Source organism: Physeter macrocephalus, chromosome 14, assembly GCF_002837175.3.
Source record: "Physeter macrocephalus isolate SW-GA chromosome 14, ASM283717v5, whole genome shotgun sequence".
Classification (NCBI taxonomy): Eukaryota; Metazoa; Chordata; class Mammalia; order Artiodactyla; family Physeteridae; genus Physeter; species Physeter macrocephalus.
The window spans coordinates 49,011,635-49,036,985 of NC_041227.1; the positions used below are offsets into that span (position 1 = coordinate 49,011,635).

Sequence of the window (25,351 nt, forward strand, 5' to 3'; positions counted from 1 at the left end):
TTCTCTAGTTGCAGCTAGTGGGGGGCTACTCTTTGTTGTAGTGCACGGGCTTCTCATTGCGGTGGCTTCTTTTGTTGTGGAGCATGGGCTCTAGGTGTGCTGGCTCAGTAGTTGCGGCTCGCGGGCTCTAGAGCACAGGCTCAGTATTTGTGGCCCACGGGCTTAGTTGCTCTGTGGCATTAAAATTGTGAATCACTATATTGTACACCTGTAACTTATATAATATTGTACATCAATTATACTTCAATTTTTAAAGGTTTTGATATATAATAAGTTGTATACATTTAAAGTGCACAATTTAATGTGTTTTGCCATTTGTGTACACCCAAACCATCACCACAGTCAAGATAATGAACATATTCATCATCCTCAAAAGTTTTCTCATAGCTCCTTGCTCTCTCTCCTACCCCTCAACACCAGTTTGCTGAGAGTTTTTTTAAAATCAGGAATGGAGGTTGGAGTTATCAAATGCCTTTACTGCATGTATTGAGGTGATCATATGGTCGTTTTTTAGTCTATAAGATGTACATTGATTTTTAAATGTAAACATTCTAGATAGATAGTTAAAAAATACATATCAGAACTTTAAAGATATTGCACCTCTGTGAGATGCCTCTCACCCCCCCAGCTAGGCTCAGTGGGTTCAGCCCCAGGTGGCCCCAGCTCCCTTCTTTCCTCACCTTCAAGGGTGTAAAGAAACACCCGTCCCCTAACCTCGGGGGTCCTAGAAGGTGCAGCTCTCAGAGACGCGGCTGACAACAGTTTTTGCCGACAGAAGCCACCCCAGCATAGCGATGCCAAAATTGTGAGTGACTACCCCGGGTGGGACTCGAACCCACAATCCCTGGCTTAGGAAGCCAGTGCCTTCTCCATTAGGCCACCGGGGCGCACTACCTGGTAGCTGGCTTCCCGTCCAGGACCCGCCCCCTTCCACGCTTCCGGCGCCCAATGTCTGTTCCAGCATTTTGCTGTGCTGGTTGCTTTGTTTAGGACCCATCTCGGCCACCCCCGTGCCTTGTCCCGTTGGGTCCTGGGGCCTCCCCAGCTCATCGGCCGCCCAAAGTCCCCGCAGCGCCTGGTGGGGACGGAGGAGGGAGCCGGGCCGTTGGTGGAAGCCGCCCTGCGTGTGCATCTCCGGGACTGGACCCCGGACCCCAGAACACCGAGCCTAACTTCACCCTCCCCTTGGAGGTATCGGGACCGAAACTTCTCCCAGGTTCCCTCCCCCGGAACGGAGAGTCCCGCCTCTGCCCCAGATGGGGGAGTCAGGGTGACCGAGTACCGGGAGTCTTCATCTTCGTTCTGGCTTTTTGGCTTAAAGGTATGGTGCTAGCCTTGGGGGCGACAGACCCCTCGCCCGAGTCTTGGGCATCCCGGAGTTTTCAGACCCTGTCAGTTTCAGGTGGGGCAAGCCGGGAAGGCTCCGAAGCCCCCTCCAGGAGGAGGAGCTCCACCAGGTCTCCCCTTTTTAGTGCCCAGCACAGGGGAGGCAGTCGCTTCGGATTTTTCCAGCTGGAGTAAGTGTCCCTCACCCTCCGCTCGTCTCGCCTGGAGGCGAGGGGCGACAGCGGGACCCTGTTGGGAAGGACACTGGGACCTGTGGACAAGGACCGAGGTGGGGGTGCAGGGAGAGCTCGGAACCTCTGCACTCGTCCTCGGACCGGCGCGGCACCTTGTCCCACGACGACGCCCTTGAGGCTCGGACCCAGGACCTGGCCCCGGGATCATGCTCAGGAAGAGAGAGGAGGTCGCAGCTCCTCGGATTCCGGGCATGCAGACTGCGGACTCAGTGACCTCAGACCTCAAACCACCCCACCGGAGCACACGACAAAGGGGACCCGGTTTGTCTGCGGCGGAGGCTCCGGTGAGAGGGCCACTGTCCACGGATCGGGACCCTGACATTCTTCTGCGGCGCTGGAACTTGGGCCACGAGTGGGAGTCTGAGCTCCAGGATTCGGCGCCTGTACTCGCCTGCGGGACTTAAAGGATGAGAAGAAAAGGGGTAGGAGTAGCCAGTCACCTGGGCCCCACCTGCACTTATGCCACCCGGCTAGCTCAGTCGGTAGAGCCTGAGACTTTTAATCTCAGGGTCGTGGGTTCGAGCCCCACGTTGGGCGAGTCTCCTATTTTAGGGATCCTTGTCTCCCGCCCAGGCTTTCAACATCTCCGAAGGCTGTTTGGAGAGATCATCCCGAGAAAACACAAAATCCCAGTCTCCTCATTCTATGAGGAGGAAGAAGGAACCCCGTTTTGGGGTGTGATTTTCCCACAGAAGAGACATTTGAGGTGGGGGAGGGGAAGGGGTGTGGCTTAAACATGGAAAGGCAGAGCCAGGCCTGGAGGGGTCCCCAACTTATGGGGTGGTCTAGCATCTGCTCCCCTACTGACTGGGGTCTCCCTGCCTCACTCATACCCTTGAGTTGGCTTTGTGTGGGTCGATAGTGCCCCCTACATCCTCACACTAAAGGAGACTCACATTCTACCCCTCTCTATGGGTGGGTGGTAGGGTCGTCTTACCGCAGGGAATGCTCCAAGTGAGTGTGCTGGAGGGGAAAGCATCCAAACCTGGGGATCGGGAGGAAAAGAGGCCAGGTCGGACAGGGACACCCACCCAGGAGGCAGGGTCCTAACATCCCATTGCCCTTTGACTGAGGATCTGTGGTCACACTCCTGCTCCTAGCAGAGGAACAGGCTTGGAGTTCAAACCACCCTCAGCCTCCTCCACTGCTGCCTCTGTCTCTGCAAGCAAAGGGCCTCAGAGCAGCCCTGACCCCAGAGCCCAAGGAACTCAACCAGTCTGCTCCTCCCGACAGCCCTGGGCCAGAGCCTGAAGCCTGGTAGGGACCCATACCTGTATCCTGGTCTCTGGAGGCCCCCAAGGCATGGGAATTAGGTGGAAGGAGCTGAGGACCCTCCCTCGTCTGCCTGCCTCCAGGGCACCAGGCTCTGCCTTCCTCTTAAAACACCCCCTTACTCCCTTAGGCAGTGCCTAAGGCTGCTGCCGCTGTGGATGCAGGGGGGGTTGCTGAACTGAGGCTCTTATCTCAGAGACGTGGTCTGTACCTCACCTTGGACCTGCCTTTTACGGCTCTGGACCTTTGGGTTTAACTGAGGCCTCCACCCAGATACTCTTGGGCTCCCAGCATGAGTAAATATTACTATCTCATTGTGGAGCCCAGAACAACCTGGAATCCACAAAATAAAATAACCCATAGGACACCCCAACATGTGGCCTCCTGGCCTTTTCCAGACATGTTCTGTTCAGACCCACAGGAGAGAGCTGGGCCCGCCTGGGGAGCGCTTTGCAACACCCTGGCCCCTGCACGGGTGGACAGAGGAGGCTGGGAGCCCAGGTGACAGAGAGGATAGTATAGGAATAAGGAATAAACATGTTTAAAATTAAACCTGACCCCCAGCATCAGGGGCCAGATTCTATCTTATTTTAGGGGCCAATTTCTATCCTCCCCTCTCAAATGCAGGCAGCCCCCACACCCGCTGTACCCACCTTCCCTGCCCCAGCCCTAAGATGCTTCTCTCCAGGGACTCCTCCCAGCATCCAGGAGACCCTGTTGCCATTCACCGTCCTGCCGTCACTGTGGTTCTGTGGGCAAGTTGGTACTCAGTGTATCCCCAGCCTCAGCTCAAGGCCTCGCTCAGCCAATGGTTGTCAGAAGAATGGACAATACAGTCCCCACCTCACAAGGAGCAGCACCACTTCCAAGGAAGGAAGAGAGGCAGGGGAAGTAACTGACCTTGATGGATTTCTAGAGGTATATGTCTAGCTTTAGGAGCGAGAAGTCCTGGATTCAAATCCTGGACAAGCCCTTCCCTTGCACTCAGGACATTTTTGTGGTGTGGATGGAATGGTGGGCCCCGATTCTAGGTGCCTTACGTTATGATGGAGAGCAAAGGGGTTGAGACAGGAGAAAGTGAAGAGATAGGGTCCTGGAGCCGGAGCCCTGCCCTCCCCCCTCGTTGTCCAGGTCTCATTTTGGGACACTGTGGGCTGACCCATGTCCCTGACCCATGCATCCATACTTCCGTGCACAGACTCCATCCCTGAGCCTCAGTTTCAGGAGAATTCTGTGCTTCCTGGAGAGATTCTGAACTGGGAAATCTCCACGGCCAAGTGGCTTGTGGTCTGGGGTCTTGAGCCTCCCCATAAGTGTGGAAGGTCAAGGACACAAATCCTGGGCAGTTCTTTTAGGGTTGAGGGAGGGTTGCAGGACCAGGCTCCTCTATTCCTCATCTGGACTTCACAGATCTGGACCCACCAAGCCTGGGCTCTCAAGGGCCTCAGTTTACCCATCTGTAAAGGGGGGATAGTAGCAGCTCATGTCTCAAAGATTTGGTTGGGATCTCAAGTTACTGAATTTTTTGGTAAAGCATTTAGAACAGTGCCTCAAGACTCCTGCCTGAGTTTCCGGCCTGTCTGCCCACCCCAGGCCACCCCAGGCCACCCCAGCCACCTCCCTGAGCAGGGCAACTCTGGGCTGGTGGAAGCCCAGGTTTTCTCCCTGAGGCCCCTCGCAGTTCCCGGGGCCCCTCTTGCCTCCCCACCTCACACTCCTCCCTACCCCTTTGGGCAGGAACCTGAACAGTCTTGTCCTAGATTGGCAGCCCCTAGCTCTGGATCCTAAGGGCTTGCTCCCACCAGGTGATCCGGCTGGACTCAGAGTCAGGGTTCAGCAAAATATTTCAAGGGCAGGAGGAATCCACGGGTCAGGCCTGCTTTCCATCGCTCTGAGGAAGAGGCTGGGTTCCCACATCCCTGGCACCACCTCAAGCTGGCGCACCCACCACCCCTGGCCTCAGGATGGTGCGGGGACCCTGGCCTCAACAGGTGGGCCTCAGGCGGTGTCAAGGCCCAGAGAAAGACCGGATTCAACTCGGCGACCGGCACCATCCAGCATCTCAGACTCACTTTTGGGGTTGGGGTTGAGGGCAATGCGTGCAGCTGAAAACGTCCATGATCTGGAACAGACCCTGGCATCTTCCTGAGCTGAGACGGGACTTTAACCTAGATATTCAGCAACAGCATCTATGTGTGCCCCTTGTCATTTTCGGGCCGCGGGGCCTCGAGTCCCGGGATCAGCTCGGGTGCGTCAGCCCTGAGTTCTGTCCACGCTGCAGGGCTTCCGGCGGCTGCTGAGCCGCCGGCCGTTCGTCCGTCCGTTGGTCAGTGAGGCGCCTCACCCCCAACCTGGCACAGCTGCTCCCTGGCCTGCAGACGCCGAGGATTCCAGGCAGTCTAGACCCACAGAATGCCCTGAGGGGACTCCATGTCCCCGCTGACCCCGGGACCTGCCCCATCCAGTCATTTGGGAATGGTCCACAGCCAGTCAAGTTTGAAAACTTGGCCGCAGTCAGTCAGTTACAGTCGCCCGGCTAGCTCAGTCGGTAGAGCACGAGACTCTTAATCTCAGGGTCGTGGGTTCAAGTCCCACGTTGGGCAGGCTTTTTGGCGCCTATTGTGGATTCCTGTCCCACGTGGGTTGGTTTTCTGCTCCCAGCTGTCCACTCCCGACTGAAATGTGCCCTGTTGGAGGCACGGTGAGCTGAAACACACAAATTCTTGCTCACCGGAGGAATCCGGGCTGGGTCCTGCCCTCGGAGTTGTCTGCTCCTTGTAGCGGGTGGGGCCTCTCATGGCAGCTTCTAGACTCCCAGGACAAGGCAAGAACCAATGCCCTTTAAGGCCGACAAGGGTTTTCCTCCTCGGGGAAAACTGTCCCCATTTAAAATACAAGAAAGTGTGAAAACCTGGGCTCCTCCAGGAATTTGACCCTCTTGCACCTAATCGAGAATCATACCCCTGGACCAATGAACCATTCCACCAAACCTCCTCCTCCTCTCGCTCAGAGACACTGCTCCGTTGAGGGAGAATTTGATCCAGGTGTCGATCAGGTAGGTGTCGATCAAGTAGAGGAATATAGGGCTGTTCAGTAGTTCCAGTGTCTGTTTTGCCTCCCTCTCTCACGAGGCCCAGGAGTAGATACCCCCGATTGGTCCCGTGTGGGGCCGCTTGCGGGCGAGCTGTTCACCCTGGAACAGGGCTGCGAGTCTCCTGCCTCCACGTGTAACAGGAAAGCCGTGGTTTCAGGGGCCTCCCGGGAACGGAGAGCCGCAGCTGCGCGGTCTTCCTCTGGCTCCCGCCGCACGTGGAGCAGATAATCTAACCCTCGATCTGAAATCTGACAGCGGCTGCGAACCCGCGAACCCACAGAGTCGGATTTACAGGTGCGCACGCTAACAACTGAGCTATCGGGGCGAGCTTCACATAAATCACCATAAATCACCTGTAGAAGGGCTGAGAGAGAAAAGAAAGACTGATGTGGGATGTGGTGGCTCGTTGGTCTAGGGGTATGATTCTCGCTTTGGGTGCGAGAGGTCCCGGGTTCAAAAGCTCCCTCCAGGCTGGAGCTCAAAGCTAGACTCCTCCCGGCGGGGCTTGCGTGAGCATAGACAGGTGGCCTGACGTCTGAAAAGCTGCCTCTTCTCACCCCATCCGGCGTCTGGAGGCGTCCAGGACAAGGATCGAGGAGAATTAGCGAGGCTAGAGTCAGACGTGAGACTTCTTGAAGACGGAAGAGCTAAGCAAAGCGAAACGTAAATGCCGCAGCAGAAGATAAAACTCCAGAGCAGCCTGGCAGCCGATCGCTGACGGAGAAGTAAGATTCAGAGAAAAGGTACATGCGTATTACTCAGCGCGGCTCGTTGGTCTAGGGGTATGATTCTCGCTTTGGGTGCGAGAGGTCCCGGGTTCAAATCCTGGACGAGCCCTCCTCTTTCCCCAGTTTCCACGGTTCAAATCCCGACCGCGCCTTCTCCTTTTCTTTCAGCGGAGGACGGAAGATCGACCAGTGGAGGCGTCGGGGAGATGCAGACGGCTTCCTCTGAGAGTGGGATCGGCGCGCAAAGGAGATGACTCTGGCAAACAGCGAAGGAAAGTGCATTATTGGTTGCTCTAGGGGTATAGGTCTTATGGCTCGGGATGGTCACTGCTCAAGTCGCAGGTGAGCCCTACTCTTACTTAAAGTTGAGTTTTAGTGGTGGGGAGAGGGAGGGAGAAAGAGAGAGAGACAGACTCCCGGGCTTCCCTGGGCAGAACTTCAGTGTTGGGTCCTGCGCTCGGCCCCGGGGCTTCCCAGATGAGAGAGCGAAGAAATGGCGCCATGGATCCAGAGGGGTGGGGGAATGGTTGCACATCTGGAAAGGACATACCGACTGCAGAGCGTGCCCCAGAACCCGACCCCCGACTCCTGGACTTGGCTCTCGTTGTTCTGAGGGCAGCGTCCTCTTACTGCCCAACAGGACCGAAGGAACCTCCTCCTCCTCCCCCTGGTGAGCTGCGAGGGGCATCGTGACCCGCCCAGGTGTGGGGTCTGGTTGGTGGGCTAACCCGCCTCCCTCTAGGGGCCGCGCCCCGTCCGCCCCGTCCCCCCCACACCCGCCAGGCCATCCTAGGACATCCGAGGCCAGGACCGTAGCTGGCCGGCTGATTCAGTCGGTAGAACAAAGCGAATCTCAAAGTCAGCCTCGCAGGTTGGAGGCCCCACGTGCTCGCTTTTTGGTTTTGATCTCACCGTGGCGGGAGCTGGGAGCGGAGCCGGGAGAAGCGGGAGAAGCGCGGGGAGGCAGAGGCGGTGGTGGCCGTTTCCTCCGTGCACTCCGCAGGGGTTTGGTGAGCAATTACTGGGTGCCAATACTTGGGGGTTCGACTTTTTCCAAAGCGAGCGTCCCGGCGATCGCGGCCCAAGGACCCTTCGCGCGCCCCCGCCGGCTCTTGAGCAGTCCGCCTGCCCCGCGCGGCCAGGAGCTCCTCGCCGGCTTTGGCCTCTCGGGTCCCCAGCGCGCTCGCGGTGCGAGGAGGCCTGCAAAGTGACCGAAGAGCGGCGCGGGGACTTAAGGCCGGCCGCCCTTCCTGGCCGGGGGCTCTTTGTCGTCCGAGCGCGGAGAAGAGGCGGCGGGGACCACCGCATTGGGGGCAGCGCAAGGGCTGCTGCCTACTTTGTCGGCACAGGGAGCGCTGGGTTTTCTCACTGCCCATGGGTCCTGGAACTCTACACTTCCCGGTGGGTCTGAAATTGGAGTCTCTTCTTCGAGCCACTTCATTGGCCTTGTCGGTCCCACCCCCGGGGTGTCACAGCGTCATAGGGGAGAGCCAAACGCTGCAGGTCGGGTGGCTTGTTGGCCTAGGGGTATGATTCGTGCTTAGGGTGCGACAGGTCCCGCGTTCAAGTCCCCCACGAGCCCTACATTTTCCCCAGTTGCGTGTCTCAGCCCCACTCAATGCCACCCACTGTGGTTTAAAAAATTTCATTGAGGACCAGTAACCAAAGTGTCTCCAGGAGTCGCGCAACAAGCTGCTTTTGTCAGTCCAGGTTTGAGGCACCGAAGACGGGAGAGGTCTTTCCTTCCTCTGTGCATCAGGAGCTCCGTCTTCACCAGCTGGAGGCCTCTGAAACGTCAAGCCTGGGCCCACACTGCCCGGTCAGGAGGCCAAGGCATTAGCCTGGGGAGAAGCGATGGGTTGCTGGCATTTGCAGCCGGCGTCCTGAGCCCGCTCCCACCCCAAATCCAGTCGCTCTACCTGGCGTGGCCTGCTGCATCTCTCCTCATTCCCTGCCCGAGGTCAGTAGGAGTACCGTGGCCCTGGACCCCAGCGCCCGCCAGGAGCCGTGTCCCCTCCGCCCTGTTCTGCAGCTCAGGGGGCCGCCATCGCGAGGCGCAAGAGGTGGACACCAGGAGCCCAGACACCAAGCACTAGGACCTGCTATCACGGGAAAGTTCAAAAGCCAAGCATCTGAAGAACAATAGTGGGTGTGTTGTTGGTCTGAGGTTATTATCCCATGTGTTTACACCCCCACCCCATGTCCTGCCAGCTCAATAACGTCAAGCAACGGATTCAGGACAACACACACCTTACCACTATCAGAGAGTATCTCGGACCTGTGAGTAAGCCTAACAAAACATGTTCAAGAACATGTCCACCAGGGGTGGACATCTGTTGTGCAGACCCTGAGGTGGGGATGGCTCCAGGCTCCAAATTCCTACAAAACAGTTGCTCAGTGGAAAGTCACCTTTCCTCAAAGTACCTGGGAGTGAGAGGAAATCTGGTGGGAGTTTAACTCCTCCAGCCTTTCCCACTTCCCCGGGCACACTGGCCCAGGAAAAGTCCCCCCCACCGCCCCCGTGGGGTCTCAAGTGCTTGCTGGCCGACGCCTTCAGCTTGTGCTGGAAAGAAGAGTGCCATGGGGTGCCAAGAGCATTTGCCTCTCATAGGATCTTAAGGATGGTTACGCTGGAGAGCAGGAAGCAGAGAAATGGGTGGCAGAGGGTCTTCCTTTTTGTTTGGGATGGTGAGTTTGTGTGCCATGAACCAAGGATCATGAATAATCCAATGCTGGGAACTTGAGGACCAACTGGGGTGGGGGGAAATCAAGTAGAAAATTTAGTTTAAAGTGACCCATGACTGGTAAGTCCTTGAGCCCCTAGCAGAAGTAAACAATTTTCTGTAGAGAAATACACTTTTATTCTACATCCCACAGGATTCCCCACACAAGGAAAATGGGCTACTCACAATGAAAAATAACAAGGAAACGAGGCACCATGAGCAACAACCAATGAACAAGAGACAATGGAAATAAAACTGGAAAGATTTCAGATGCTAAGATTATCAGACACAGACTATAACACAACTATCTCTACCATGTATAAAGACATGAAAGACAATAATGAAAATATATTTGAGAACAGGAGCTCTGTAAAATGCTTTAGAAGAATGAAACAGGACTAAATTTTTCTAAAAATAAAAGTATGCAAAAAATGAAACAAAACTCAATAGATGTATTAACAGTTGGTTTAAAAAGATGAGAGAAATGGTAAACTAAAAATATGTCAAAATGAATAATACAAAAAACAAAAAACCCTAAAATATCCCAATATGATTACAAATTAAGCAATACTCTTCTAAAAATTCCATAGGTTAAGGAAGAAATTACAATGGGATTTAGAAAATACTTAGAAATAAATGATGATGAAAATACTACATACCAAAACTTTTAAGACATGGCTAAAGCAGTAGAGGGAAAAAATTTTTTTAAATTAATTTATTTATTTTTGGCTGTGTTGGGTCTTCGTTTCTGTGCGAGGGCTTTCTCTAGTTGTGCAACTTCGTCGCGGTGCGCGGGTCTCTCACTATTGCAGTCTCTCTTGTTGCGGAGCACAGGCTCCAGACGCGCAGGCTCGGTAGTTGTGGCTCACGGGCCTAGTTGCTCCGCGGCATGTGGGATCTTCTCAGACCAGGGCACGAACCCGTGTCCCCTGCATTGGCAGGCAGACGCTCAACCACTGCACCACCAGGGAAGCCCCTAGAGGGAAGTTGATAGCCTTAGATGTGTATAATAGAGAAGACAGGTTGAAAGCTAATGACAAGAAGTTAGAAAAAGTACAGCAAAAATAAACCCAGATAAATTAGAACAAGGGAAGAAATGATGAAGAGATGACCATAATGAAGTTGAAAACAGGCATACAATAGAGATTAATGACAAATCTTGGAAGGCAGGTCTTGGAAAAAGCTAATGTTATTGATAAAACTGCAAAAACTGGTTAAGAAATAATGACAGAAGACACACATAACTTATACCAAGGAATGACTTTACAGTTATTGCATAATTTAAGAAGATAATAAAAGCATATTCTAAACAACTTTGTAAAAATTTAGAAAAAAATATATAACTTTTTGAAATATAAAACATGCCTTAATGGAATCAAACTGGAATAAAAAGGTAAATGATCTTAAAACTAACAAAGTGGGGCTTACCTGGTGGCGCAGTGGTTGCGCATCCGCCTGCCGATGCAGGGGAACCGGGTTCGCGCCCCGGCCTGGGAGGATCCCTCATGCGGCGGAGCGGCTGGGCCCGTGGGCCATGGCCGCCGGGCCTGCGCGTCCGGAGCCTGTGCTCCGCAACGGGAGAGGCCGCAGCAGAGGGAGGCCCGCATACCACAAAAAAACAAAACAAAACAAAAACAAAAAACTAATAAAGTGAATTAGTAGTCAAATATTACCCCCCAGCGAAAATTCTTGACCCAGATGGCATCAGTGGAGCACGCTAACAAACATTCAAGAAATAAAATTTTAGTCTCACACAAAATCTTGCATAGAAGAGGGAACCTCTGAACACATTTTATGAGGCTAGCGCTATTCTGATAACAAACTAACCATGGACAGCATGAAAAAGACATTTAAAAGCACATAATCTTGCTCATGAAAATAAATATAAAATATTAGCCAACCAAATCTTACGAAATGTAAAAAGAATAATATGCCACGGCCGAGCTGAATTTATCCTAGGGAATGCAAGGTTGATTTGACGTGAGAAAATTGGTAAATGTATTCAATAAATTCAGGGGAAAGTATCTGATACAATCCAACTTTCATTCATGATTTTTAAAATTCTTAGTAAATTAGCCAAAGAAGGTAATATCCATAACTTCTCAAATTATCTACAAAATACTACAGCAAATTTCATATTTGTGGTGAAACCTTGAAAACATTCTCTTTGAGGTTAGAAATGCAACAAGGATGCTGACACTCTCTACTTCTACTGAACATTTTATTGGAGACAGTGGGTCACCACACATGTGGGGCTTTCCTGGTGGCGCAGTGGTTAAGAATCAGCCTGCCAATGCAAGGGACGTGGGTGTGAACCCTGGTCCGGAAAGATCCCACGTGCCGCGAAGCAGCTAAGCCCGTGCGCCACAACTACTGAGCCCGCGTGCCACAACTACTGAAGCCTGCGTGCCTAGAGCCTGTGCTCTGCAACAAGAGAAGCCACTGCAATAAGAAGCCACGCACCGCAACAAAGAGTAGCCCCCGCTCTCCGCAACTAGAGAAAGCCCGTGCACAGTAACGAATACCCAACGCAGCCAAAAAAATCCTAAACATGTAACTACCACATGACCCAGCAATTTGGGTATTTACCTCAGAAAAATGAAGACTATGTTCACACAAAAACCTGTACACGAGTGTTTATAGCTGTTTTACTTGTAACAGCCAAAAAAACTGGAAATAATCCAGAGGTCCCTCAAGGGGTCAATCGTTAAACTAACTGTGGTACATCTCGCCCTAGGTTTTCACCCTTGGCGCCGTTCCCTCCGTCCCCCTATGCCCAGCTGCTTCTCCCTACACCCAACGTCAGGTGGGCCGGGCGGGCATAGGGGCCAGACCGGTTTCCCTAGCTACTGGGTGGTGAGGGAAGTCCTGGACTAGAAGCACCCTTGTTGCAGCAGGGAGCGTCGGTGGCGAGTGGAACCTGTGGCGGGGAACCCCCTGTGAGGCCCAGAAAGCTTTGGCCGCTGACCTGCTCCTGGTGCCCTCGTCTAAGTCATTAACTATTCTAGGTCCCATCACCTTCACGTTACCCCCCATCAACATGTACGACGATAGGATTGCTTCTCGGATGCCCGGCTAGCTCAGTCGGTAGAGCATGAGACTCTTAATCTCAGGGTCGTGGGTTCGAGCCCCACGTTGGGCGAACTCCTTTTCTGGTTTGGACCTTTTGTTTGGAGTCCTGAGAAACTCAGCAGGTAGCGACTAGTAACCAGGATACCACACCTGGGGGAGCGGCTTTTCCAAGCAAGGCTTTCCTGTGACCTGCCATCAAAAGGCACTCAATGCAGGGCAGAAATAGAGACACAGATGTAGAGAACAAACGTATGGACACCAAGGGGGGAGACTGGCCGGGGGTGGGATGAATTGGGAGACTGGGATTGACATATATACACTAATATGTATAAAATAGATAACTAATAAGAACCTGATGTATAAAAAATAAATAAAATAAAATTTAAATGATAAAAAATAAAAAATAGTTTTTTTAAAAAAAGGCACTCAACGCTGCCCCGCCGGACCCGGAGTTCCTTGTTGGCTTTTACCCCAGCGCAACCGCAAGCGTGCTCCCGGCTGCAAGGAGTGTTTGCTAAGTGACCTAAGGGCCGGGCGGGGACGCACGATCGCCGCCGGCCCTTCCTGGCCTGTGGGCTCATTGTTGGATCCACCAGATTTGGATCCACCAGATTTGGGCCGGGGGGTAGGGTGCAGGGGCCGCTCCCCTCTTTGTGGGCATGGGGATCTCTGGGGTCCTTGCCTCACTCACTGGTCTTTGAGCTCATCACTTCCTGGCGGGTCTGAAATTGGAACCTCCTCCCAACACCACTTCACTGCCCTCCTTGTTCCACATCCGGGACGCCAAGAAGTCTTAGAAGAGAGCCAAAGGGCCTGACTTGTGTGGCTCGTTGGTCTAGGGGTATGATTCTCGCTTAGGGTGCGAGAGGTCCCGGGTTCAAATCCCGGACGAGCCCGTTTCCTTTTACACAAAAACAGTTGCTCTGTAGAGATTTGGGAACTACCTGAGGCTCCAGACCTTGGGCGTCGAACCCAACACTGCAAGAGAGAATTAGAGAAAATATTTCAAAACCTCAATGTGTCTCCAGGTGCTTTAAAAATTTTAGTAGGAGTCTTGGGGGGTCCAATGGTGCGGACATCCCGGTTCAGGGCGCTGCGCCTGGGGCTTCGATTAGGTTAAGGCCGGTAGGGGAGAAAATCCATGAGAGGCAACAGTCTCCCAAAGTCACATAGCTTTCAGGGTTCAAGTCCAGCAATTACTCCAGTGAGACTCAAACATCCCTGCTAAGTGTCCAGTAATGTATCCTCCCTGACTACCCAGCTGGGAGGATGGATGAGGCACTTAGAGACGGTGCCCCAGGCCTTCCTCCCCGTTCTTTATTCCCTTTTCTTCCTCCTCCTCTTCTCCCCATTTCCTGGTTACCCCTCACCTGGGCGCTTCCAGGTCTGCCCTGGTCCCGCTGCCCCAGATCGGGAAAGGGTTCCTGGAGCCCGAGCGGGGTAGTCCTGGGGTCCACGCCATCAGGACAGGTATCCTGTGCCCCACTCTGGACGTCAGGCTGTGATAGTCCCCTTTTTTGGCGGCTGGGGGTCCGGTGGAGTTTGACTTTGACCCTTAAGGAGTTCCAATCCCAGAGAGCTGCTTTCCGTAAAGGGCGAAGGTTCCCCGCTTTCGGGGCAACCGTGGGCCGGGGTCACCCCTCAGGCCAAATCTCCTCTTTCTTCCAGAGTCTACCGAAGAACTCCAAGGCTGACTCTTGAATTAGATTTCCTGGGTGGGGGAGGAACTGGACTTCCCTGGTAGCGCAGTGGTTAAGAATCCGCCTGCCGGGCTTCCCTGGTGGCGCAGTGGTTGAGAGTCCGCCTGCCGATGCAAGGGACACGGGTTCGTGTCCCGGTCTGGGAAGATCCCACATGCCGCGGAGCGGCTGGGCCCGTGAGCCATGACCGCTGAGCCTGCGCGTCCGGAGCCTGTGCTCGGCAATGGGAGAGGCCACAACGGGAGAGGCCACAACAGTGAGAGGCCCGCAGAAAAAAAAAAAAAAGAAAAAAAAAAGTATACGCCTGCCAATTCAGTGCACATGGGTTCGATCCCTGGTCCGGGAAGATCCCACATGCTGGGGAGCAACTAAGCTGTGAGCCACAACTACTGAAGTCCGCGCGCCTAGAGCCCGTGTTCCGCAACAAGAGAAGCCACCGCAATGAGAAGCCCGAGCACCGCAAAGAAGAGTAGCCCCTGCCGGAGGCAACTAGAGTAAGCCCGCGCGCAGCAACGAAGACCCAACGCGACCAAAAATAAATAAAATAAAAACATTTTTTAAACTTTAATTTATTGGTTAAAAAATTATTAACAGCTTGAAGGAAGTTACAAAGAAAAATACTCCAGCAGAGTCGAGGTTTCCAGTAACACGAATGGGCGGGGTTTTGGGGACCAATCATCTCGCTAAAAACAACTGAAAATGTTCGATATTAAAAACAAACAAACCTCAAAGCAGTGAAGAGCTTGTTTTGGGGAAAGTAAAGAAATTCCGGGCCCTGTTTAAACGGATGTGGAAAACCAGAGGGATGCTGGAGCCCCAAAGCTGCGGTCGACCCAAGGACACTTGCCAATCCCGGCAAACACGACCGCTTCTAGACCAAGGAGAGCCTAGGACCTGCGCCTGCATTCCTCCTTGAATCTGTCACCCCCAAAGATGAGTATGTACAGAAACACACCTGTCCCGTCCCAACGGGCCGCCAACTGCTTCTGGAAAGCGTGTTGCCTGGGGTCTGCTCTTCCTCCCGCCTTCTGCTAAAATGCAATCGATTTAAGAGGAGAGCCTGTGCCGAGACCTCGCGCACCCAGAAGACGAAGCACACCCCCGGAGCAAGGGGGCCGCGTCTACAGCGTTCTAGTTCCTCTCAGTGAAGGCCGCGTTCCTCCAAATTGGTTCCTGTGCAGTCTTGGGGGTGGCGGCTCCAGCCGCCCTCCTGCCGCTTCATCCGGGCCTGTGGCCAGACTGCCAGGACCAGCCGGACAAAGGAGATTAGAAGACTGAATCAAAGTGTGTTCTCTGATTCTGTCCTGGATTTCTTTTTTTTTAAAAGCCATAAAGGATGTTATTGGAGGAAATTCTAAAATGGACTGTGCGTTAGATAATCTTGTTGCTCCAATGATAAAAGATACATTTGGGGTGGGGAGGTGGCAAGAGGAGTGTCTGAGGTACCGGGAGTTCTCCTGGGAGGAGGGGGGCGGGAAATCTTGAGCGGCTCTGGATTCTCCTGAATTTTTACATTTGGATAAATTACAAGACTTAGTGAATAAAGAAGGGTGGGTTGCGAGGAAAATTGCAGGGGTGTGTCCAGATACCCGGGACTTCGGCTTTGTATAGCTCCATGGGGAGGGGTTTGTTCTGGCTCTGGGCCTGGAAAAGCGAGGTCCGGTGTAGAACATTCCGCGCGCCCCCAGTGTCCTGTACGTAGGCCAAGCCCTGAGTGACAGCGCCCTGCGCAGGAGGCTGCGGAGGAGGCTCTGACTTCCGCCTGCGGGTGAGCCTCGGAGGATGTGGAGGGGTCTCCTCCCCTTGTACACGGTGTTGGTCCCGCACCATCTTCCTCCAGCCCTGCGCTCTCCCGGGTCTTCTGTCCAGCCGGGGCCCGGGAGGACCGAACATTTATCACATATGCTGCAGTCGGTGGTCCAGGGTCCCTCACTGCTCGCTGAATCTGTCATCCGGAGGAGAATCCAGGGCGTCCCGGAGCTTGGGACTCCTTCTGGAGGAACCCGACAAGCCAGACTCGGCGGTGCCCGCGCTGGAGGAGCCACCGGAAGGCAGGAGAGCGCGGCGGGCGGTGAGTGCGCGGTCTGCACAGGAGCTCCGCCAGGAGCGGCAGTTTCTGTTTTGTTCACGACTGCGTTCCTGGAGACTTAGATAGAGGTTGGGACGTTGCAGGGATTCAGCCAAATTTTGAGTAGATACTCAAGACAATTCCTGGAGCATTTTCTAGCCAGTGCTGACGAGTTATTCCTTCTTCTCTTATTCTCAGGAAAATTTTTGGCAGCTGCCCCAGTGGCCTAATGGATAAGGCACTGGCCTCCTAAGCCAAGGGTGTGTGTTCGAGTCCCCCCTGGGGTAGTATAAGGGAGCACTCTACCTTTAGATGGAGGGGCGAGTTTTAGGTTACAGACACAGAGGGGAAAATGTGTCTTTATAAAATTCGAAGATACGCCACTGACCTTAAGGGAATGCGAGTTAAATTTACAGACGTTTACTTCGAAAAGAAGGGAAGGAGAAAGACTGTGTACCCATACATCTTAATGGAAAAAATGTGTGGTTTCACTCTGTGCATTGGAAAGCAGTCTGGTATACACACCTCTTTGATCCTTTAATTCCACTTCTGTGAATCTGTAACAGACAAAACTACCGATGTAGGAAGTTTTATTGCAGCAATTTGGTAAACAATAAATAAAAGGCAGAGGGGAATGACCATCCGTAGGAGAGAGATGGAATACATTTTGCTTCAATAATAGTGTTCAACCTCAGAAAAGAACGTTCAGTCTATCCCGGTTGACTTGGAAGATCCCCCTATGAAAGCCGTATATGAGCCAATTCTTATAAAACAAATGGTAACTCCCAAACCGCAGCTGTCCCTGCATTACTGCCCAAGAAAGAATCGGGTGTGGAAGGGTCGAGGAGGGAAGGGGAGAAAAAAAAAATAGACTAGAAATATGCAAAAATATGCAGGTCAAAAGGTAAACAGAATATGTGGAGACCAGACGTTGCACCTTTGATATGTGAATGTAAGAATTGAATGGGCGCTTACGGAAGAGTTGGAAGTAACGTGGGCCAAAGATAACGTTGACTTTATCTAGGTTAGGATTGTGGGTGATTTTCTGCCTGGATTTCTGTTATTTCAGTATAGCTACTTTTGTGACTTTTTATAGTTCCTCCGGGGTGAGAAAGGGCCCTGTGTCCTCGGAAACATCACTTTTCTTTTCTTTTCTTTTCTTTTCTTTTCTTTTCTTTTCTCCTTCCTTCCTTCCTTCCTTCCTTCCTTCCTTCCTCCCTCCCTCCCTCCCTCCCTTCCTCCCTTCCTCCCTTCCTTCCTTCCTTCCTTCTCTAAAGAGGGCAGGGCAAGTATCTGTAGAAGGGAGAGAGAATCGCCCCTAAAAAGACACCTACCGCGGTTCATACTTACCTGCTCCGTTAAACTGCAGGCGTCGAGCCTGGTGAGGAAGGAAACAAAAATGAAAAGCAGCAACTTCATCTGATCCGGAATCCGGCCCCCTTTCTTCCTCTTTCTTTTCTTTCTTTCTTTTTTTTTTTTTGCGGTACGCGGGCCTCTCACTGCCGTGGCCTCTCCCGCCGCGGAGCACAGGCTCCGGACACGCAGGCCCAGCGGCCATGGCTCACGGGCCCAGCCACTCCGCGGCATGTGGGATCTTCCCGGACCGGGGCACAAACCCGTGCCCCCTGCATCGGCAGGTGGACTCTCAACCACTGCGCCATCAGGGAGGCACCTTCCTCTTTCTTAAAAATCCAATTTGTTAACTGCTGTACCCTTAGCGCCTGGTATACATTAGGCGCTCAATAAACACTTGAGTGAATGGATGACTCTATTAGGCGAGTGGTCTCTGGTATGTTGGGGCGCCCTTGGGGCCCAGAGTTTACAAGAAGACGGGAAGACACACGCTCCCAGCTGGAAGGAACAGCCCGGCCCGGTGGGTTTCGTCGGCTCCAGGCCCGCGGAGTCCTGGCTCCACCTGGCTCCACCCGCTGACCAGGAGACCTGGGTAAATCCCACTGGGCTGCCGTGAGCTTCTCCTCCCACAGGAGCTGTCAGTGGTGCTCCCGCTTCATCCTCAGGGTCATGCCAAATAGTATGTACATACTCCTCTCTGAAAATGTGCATTGCCCTGGTGCATCCGGGTAGCTCAGTTGGTAGAGCATGAGACTCTTAATCTAAGAGTCGTGGGTTTGAGCTCTACGTTGGGTGTGTGCCTTTTTTCCTTTGCACCGTAGGCAGCAGGGAAGGGTGACAAAGCCAGGATTCCTCTTAAATACATGCCCAGTAGGTGTCTTTGAATGAAAGGTTTTAAGTTTAGCAAGACTTAGAAAGATGATATCTATAATACTATATCAATAAAAAGGACAACCAAGAAAACAACAATAACAGAAAAAAGAATACAAAAGGACAACCAGATAGAATGTGCCTCCCGAGGGGATTCTAGAGGCAGCAAATGTCACATTTGTAATTTAAAAATTTCTAGTAGCCCCATTAAATTTTAAAAATGAAATTAATTTTAGTAGTATATTTTATTTTAACCAGTTTATTATGATTTCCTATGTAATAATATACAAATTATCAATGAGGTGTATTATAGTCTCAACCTTAGTACTTTTGAAATCTTGATTCAGATGGTTCTCTTTGGTGGGGGGCTGTCTGTGCACTGCAGGGTGTTTAGCAGCATCCTTGGCCTCTATCCGCTAAATGTCAGTAACCTCCCCATAGTTGTGACAACCAAAAATGTCTCCATACACCGTCCAAAGTCCTCTGGGAGGCAAATTTGTTTCTGGTTGTGAGCCACTTGTCTAGGGAACTGAGGGCATAAATATTGGTGCAAACAGTTCACATGTGGGATCCGACAGGAGGGCTGGCTTGGCACAGGGCCAGGCATCAGGGCCAGCTGGGAACTCATCCTGAGATGGCCAACCCAGAAGGCAGCCTGGTGGGGTCAGGAAATAGGCTATGTACAGAGGACTGCACAAATAAGTTAATATATTGAGACTACTGTGAGCCAGATTTCTCACTGGTGGAGCTGGAAAGAGTGAGGGCTTCAATAAATCCTATGGTGTTGCATGGAATTGGAGGTATTAGTGATGTTATTTGATAACTTTGTAAATGCTGTGTTGCTGGTAAAGATGGTTGGTGGTAGTGACTTTATAAAAGCAGTTCTTATATTGGTATATTTTCCTGCCTGCAATTAGTATTTCCTAGTTGTATAATTTTTCTATATTTCTTAACTGGCATTATTCTGTAAAGAAGAGATTTTCTCCATGAACACATGATGAACTTCAGATCATTTAAAAAAGACAGAGTAAATGCTAAATTCATTCCCTTAATTGTTATTTTTCACCTTCAGTTATGGCAAATTACCTTAAAAATTCTCTCTTTAAAAGATAGTATTAATATTGATTCACAGATTGTAATATATTTAATATTTTATAATCACTTACAATTATTATTATTTTGATTTGTTTTGTTTTGGTTTTGTTTTTGGCCATGCCACGCAGCTTGTGGGATCTTATTTCCCCAACCAGGGATTGAACCTGTGCCCTTGGCAGTGAAAGCACAGAGTCCTAATCACTGGACCACCAGGGAATTCCCTATTATTCTCTTTGATGCTCAAATTATTCCAAATTTAGCCAGTGGGAGAGCCCTTTCAAGCTAGCATCTTTGTTCTTTTTTTAAAATCTGTTTATTCACAAATCTTTAATTTGAAAAATTTCAAGCCTGAAGAAAAGTTGAAAGAATAGTACTTTAAACACCATATATGGATATGGTGATACATTTGAAAGTCATTTGCAGTTTATATATGTTCACATTGGACTTTGAGCATTTCCTTATTTTCTGGCACACACATAAAGTCCTAGACTCATCTTGGTTTTTTTCTGCCCAGATCTGGAATCAGCCCTTTCTCTAAGGAATCCAATTTCCTTTTAGTAGGGAATGGCATTTGGAAACCAAGATCTGGGTGCTAGGTGTGCGCAATGATACTGGGTTGTCATTAATTACAGTTTTTGTTTTTGTTTAGTTCACCTTAACTTTTAAAATAGCTTACTAATTTATTCTTGTGTCTTAAGTGTTCCTTCTCCAATCCTTTGCTCAACTAAGGTCAGTTGATGGAGTGACTCTGGTGGATCATGGTAACTCGATTTTTAAATAAATAAGTAAGTTTTGGCTGCATCGGGTCTTCGTTGCTGCGCGCAGGCTTTCTCTAGTTGAGGTGAGCGGGGGCTACTCTTCGTTGCGGTGCGCGGGCTTCTCATTGAGGTGGCTTCTCTTGTTGTGGCGCACGGGCTGTAGGCTCACGGGCTTCAGTAGTTGTGGTTCGCGGGCTCTAGAGCACAGGCTCAGTAGTTGTGGCGCATGAGCTTAGTGGATCTGCCGCATGTGGGATCTTCCCAGACCACGGCTCGAACCCAAGTCCCCTGCATTGGCAGGCAGATTCTTAACCACTGCGCCACCAGGGAAGTCCGATAACTCGATTTTTTTTTGTTCCAGGGCATTCCTTCCCATTTCCATTTTTTTGGATCTGTTTGGGAAACTCCTCCCCTCCTCCATTTAGTCCTGGTGATAAATGTCCATCACTGAATTCCCACATGGAATGGACTGGGGTTATGACCCAGGATGACCAGAATACCCCACTTTCCCATCAGGATTGTTGGTTCCGATTTGGGTATATGATCCAAAAAGGGATGATCACAGTCTTGCCTTACAACAGTGCCAATAAGCAGTGGTAGAGAGAAGTTCTATGTGCCCTGTGATTGCTAGTCTGGGAGGATGTGAGTTCAGAGATACTGGTGGCTGCCTTCTTGCCACATGGAGAGTCAGTCTGTAGGATGAAGTCGAACAGAAGCAAACAGAGTAGAGAGACAGAGAAATACTGGTCCTGATGTCATTACTTGGGTCCCTGAATCTAGCCCTGCCTGAAACACACAGGCTTTGCATGAAGAACTTTGGACTTTGCAATTACATCAACCAGTAGATTGTATTTCTTCTTTAGCTGATATGAGTTGGTTTTCTATCACTTGCAAACAATGGCTTTACTAATCCAGTCACTATTCTCCCCTTCCTCCCCAGATCTTTGATAATTAATTTTGTTTGTGGGGGCGGTTGGCCTATTTTTGGAGATGGAATGGAGATAACTTGATCTCATAACACATGTCTAATGGAGACATGAAGGCTCATTACAGCCCTGAGAGTCTTATTTTGAGTTACTGGGAGCAGGTTAAAGATATTTATTAAGATGCTATAGTTAGCATGGGGAATATATTGTTTATAAATAACCCAAAGTGGAAGATTAGCTAGAGGAACACTCTGGTTTCCAGAGGACATACTTTTTAGGAATTCAATTGCCACTTCTGACCCAGGTGTATGGTTTTTATGAGTAACTCTTTAATATTATCAACTCAGGAAAGTAAACTTTGCAGTGCGTAAGATCAAGACCTTTATGGGCACCTTAAAGCCAGATCTTGCCTTCAGAACAACTAGAGTGATACATATTGGACTCAGGAATTCTCGGTTCCTCATTGGCACCCATGTTCTACCAGCTTATAACTGAACTCAGCAATGGTTCCTATTTCTACCTCATTTACCCCCAAATTAAAATATAGAATAAAAGGCTTGTCAACTGGTCCTTTATAAAAATGACTATTGACATATGAAGATATACATGTGACACTATTTCCAAATTATATTTATGCAGAATACAGATGATTGAGCAGAGAGCAAAGGATATAAATATCACTTAATACCTTTTTAAAGAAAATATTTATTCATTTAGGCTGTGTCGGGTCTTAGTTGCAGCACACGGGATCTTCCTTGCAGCATGCGGGATGTTTTAGTTATGGCATGCAAACTTTTAGTTGTGGCATGCATGCAGGATCTAGTTCCCCGACCAGGGATGGAACCCGGGCCCCTTGCATTGGGAGCGCAGATTCTTACCCACTGGACCACCAGGACAGTCCCTCACCTTTAACCTCCACCTAGTGGACATGGTCCTAGCCCAGTGCATTGATGAGGATAGGGGTCATGAGGTATTTAACATAAAATACATATTTAATTTGCACAACTCTACAAGGTGATTATTATTTCTCCTCTCTACAGATGGTGAAGTTTTGTAATTCTGTGAAGATTGGTAGCTTTCTCAAGGTCATACCACTGATAATGTGGGTCTGGAATTCAGCACAGATCTGTGTAAATCCAAAATTTAACCCCTATCCAGCTTCACGTGTATTTCCCAACAAGACTGGGTGGGGGATAAAATATAGAATTGTGAGTTCTCTGTAGCAGAAGGGTTGTGGCTAACGATTACCCCCAAGATTGCATCATTTCCAATGTTGCCAAGTCCTGAAGCAGCAATTATGTAACTCTGAAGACAGATCTTTATTATCAATGCTGGATCCAAAAAAAGCCCACAGAGGAGGAGGGACAATTACTCTCTGCTTTCTCTAATGAGGCTCTCAGGGAATATAGCCTTAGTGCCCATTGAGGCTCCTGTAAAGAGCTGGCCCTACGATACCCGAAACATCCTTCCAGCACCGAGGGCTGAGTCTGTGCACCAGCCCCTTGTTCATGCAGACTTAGCCTGAAAAACCCAAAGACAAGTCCCTCTCCCTCAGACAAATAATCTCTGGCCAGATCTAGAAAAGTAAAGCAAACCTGGGAATTCTGGGGACCGTGAAGACTGCCATTCTTCTTGGATAAGAGCCGGATCAGTGGGACTCATCAATAAACGCTTGTTAAGGGGTAAATCCTTAAGGGGGCACTCCCCACTACATCTTCCTTTTTTTTTAACTTTTTATTTTGTATTGGAGTATTGTACGGTCCGAAAGGATACATGCACCCCAGTGTTCATTGTAGCACTGTTTACAATAGCCGAGACATGGAAGCAACTACATCTTCCGATTAAGTGGCGCTATAGAAACAGTTCTGAGATCATCAGCAGTTCTTTGAGATTGCCCAGGCATGACCAGTGTGTGTTATCTGTTTATGAGGCACTGAAGTGTGGGGAAAACAAATTGGCAGGTTTCTGCCCATACTTCTGGGTCACTTCCATTTTAATTTTACAAGTTAGTCTTAAGGAGCTCAGTGGACATAGCCAAGAAGGGCTGGCTCAGAGCTCTGTAAGTGCTCTGAAAATGTGAGCGCAGGAATCATCAGCAGCAATTCTATCATTACCACCCTGGGAGCAGTTTTTGTTCGATCACTGACATCATCCTCAGAGCACACATGTTAGGAATGTGTAACAGCTACAGATTAGAGATAAGGGAAATAAAAAATATTCTCAAAGGCAACACCACTAATGATATCAATGGCATCAGTACCCTGTATTAGGGTATATGCTTAGTGCGTCAGTCTCTATGGTAACCATTTACACATGTGTTCTCCGGTACTCATTATTAATATTAAAGTCTCTATTAATATTCCTTTATCTATAGTGTTTTTGATACTTACTCAAAAATACATGGTTATGGTAGAAAGTTTAGACATATAAAGGATTTATGGACAAAACCACTGTCACATCTCTCAGTGTCCTTCTGGAGGTACTGCACATGCATACGGAAACTGCCCTCATTTTGCTAATAAAGGAGGCACAAAACACACAGGAAGCAAAGTGCTAATGCCTCACCTCTGTCACATGGCCTTTCTCCTTGCAATCTTCTTAATTGCCCCATCTTGACCATCATCTTCCAGGCTTTTGAATTTTTCCTGCTTTGTCTGCCTCTGGACCCAGGCTCCCAGCTCCATGAGAGAGACAAACCAGTCGAGTGTCTCTGAGCTCCTCCTCCTGGGGTGCTCCAGGCAGCCCCAGCGGTAGCAGCTCCTCTTTGTGCTCTTCCTGAGCAAGTACCTGGCCACGGTCCTGGGAAACCTGCTCATCCTCCTGGCCATTAGCCTGGATTCCCACCTGCACATCCCCAGGTACTTCTTCCTCTGCAGCCTGTCCTTCATGGATGTTTGCTTCTCCTCCACCGCTGTCCCCAAGATGCTGGCCAACCACATACTCAGGATTCAGACCATCTCCTTCTCTGGTGTCTCATGCAGATGTATTTTGTTTTCATGTTCGTGGACATGGACAGTTTCTTCCTGGGTGTGATGGCCTATGACAGCTTTGTTGCTGTATGCCACCCCTTACACTACTCAGCAAACATGACCCACCAGCTCTGTGCCCTGCTGGTCACTGGGTCATGGGTCATTGCCAGCCTGAATGTCCTGTTGCATACCCTGCTGATGGCTCAACTCTCATTCTGTGCAGACAATGCCATCCCCCCCTTCTTCTGTGATGTGACCCCCCTCCTGAAACTCCTGCTCTGACACACACCTCAATGAGGTGATGATTCTGACTGAGGGTGCCCTGATCATCACCTCAATGAGGTGATGATTCTGACTGAGGGTGCCCTGATCATGAGCACCCTATTTGTTTGCATTCTGGTATCATATATCCATATCACCTGTGCTGTCCTGAGAGTCTCGTCCACAAAGGGAAGATGGAAAGCCTTCTCCACATGTAGCTCCCACCTGGCTGTCGTTTCCTACTTCTATGGCACCATAATTGCTGTGTATTTTAACCCTTTGTCCTCCCACTCATCTGAGAAGGACACCACAGCTACTGTGATGTACACAGTGGTGACCCCCATGATGAACCCTTTCATCTACGCCTGAGGAACAGGGACTTGAAAAGGGCTCTTGGAAAAGTGGTTGGCAGAAAAACGTTTTCTGTCTGAGGAGAGAATCAAAACTGAGTCTCATCCAATGCAAATTTATTTTTTATCAGTTGAGTATCAGCTGAGCTGTTTTGTCAAAGACAGTCTGGAAACAAACATATTTATATTGTGCTAGAAGACAATCACCTGTAACTTTGTTGCATCTACCAAGTAACGAGACATCTTTCTTTTTTTAAATGTATTCATTTATTTTTGGCTGCGTTGGGTACTCCTTGCTGCTCGCAGGCTTTCTCTAGTTGCGGTCAGCGGGGGCTACTCTTCGTTGCGGTGCACAGGCTTCTCGTTGTGGTGGCTTCTCTCGTTGCGGAGCACAGACTCTAGGCACGCGGGCTTCAGTAGTTTTGACACGTGGGCTCAGTAGCTGTGGCTCGCGGGCTCTAGAGCACAGGCTCAGTAGTTGTGGCGCACAGGCTTAGTTGCTCCGCGGCATGTGGGATCTTCCCGGACCAGG

The 25,351-nt window shown here is 50.4% G+C and overlaps 1 protein-coding gene and 6 non-coding genes across 7 annotated transcripts; 6 read left to right on the forward strand and 1 right to left on the reverse strand.

The window, feature by feature from the left end:
• Positions 1-814: 814 nt before the first annotated feature.
• Positions 815-887, reverse strand: TRNAR-CCU (transfer RNA arginine (anticodon CCU)). The gene has a single exon. It is a non-coding gene; the product is annotated as a tRNA-Arg (tRNA).
• A 1,157-nt stretch (positions 888-2,044) lies between these two features.
• Positions 2,045-2,117, forward strand: TRNAK-UUU (transfer RNA lysine (anticodon UUU)). Its single transcript has one exon. It is a non-coding gene; the product is annotated as a tRNA-Lys (tRNA).
• A 3,265-nt stretch (positions 2,118-5,382) lies between these two features.
• TRNAK-CUU (transfer RNA lysine (anticodon CUU)) lies at positions 5,383-5,455 on the forward strand. The gene has a single exon. It is a non-coding gene; the product is annotated as a tRNA-Lys (tRNA).
• Positions 5,456-6,711: 1,256 nt separating this feature from the next.
• On the forward strand, positions 6,712-6,783 carry TRNAP-UGG (transfer RNA proline (anticodon UGG)). Its single transcript has one exon. It is a non-coding gene; the product is annotated as a tRNA-Pro (tRNA).
• Positions 6,784-12,466: 5,683 nt separating this feature from the next.
• TRNAK-CUU (transfer RNA lysine (anticodon CUU)) lies at positions 12,467-12,539 on the forward strand. Its single transcript has one exon. It is a non-coding gene; the product is annotated as a tRNA-Lys (tRNA).
• Positions 12,540-13,293: 754 nt separating this feature from the next.
• On the forward strand, positions 13,294-13,365 carry TRNAP-AGG (transfer RNA proline (anticodon AGG)). Its single transcript has one exon. It is a non-coding gene; the product is annotated as a tRNA-Pro (tRNA).
• A 10,556-nt stretch (positions 13,366-23,921) lies between these two features.
• Positions 23,922-24,900, forward strand: OR1F1 (olfactory receptor family 1 subfamily F member 1). Its single transcript, XM_055090668.1, is given in 3 exon segments — positions 23,922-24,204; positions 24,207-24,830; positions 24,833-24,900. Coding segments are annotated over 3 exon segments (975 nt in total).
• The last annotated feature ends 451 nt before the right edge of the window (positions 24,901-25,351 follow it).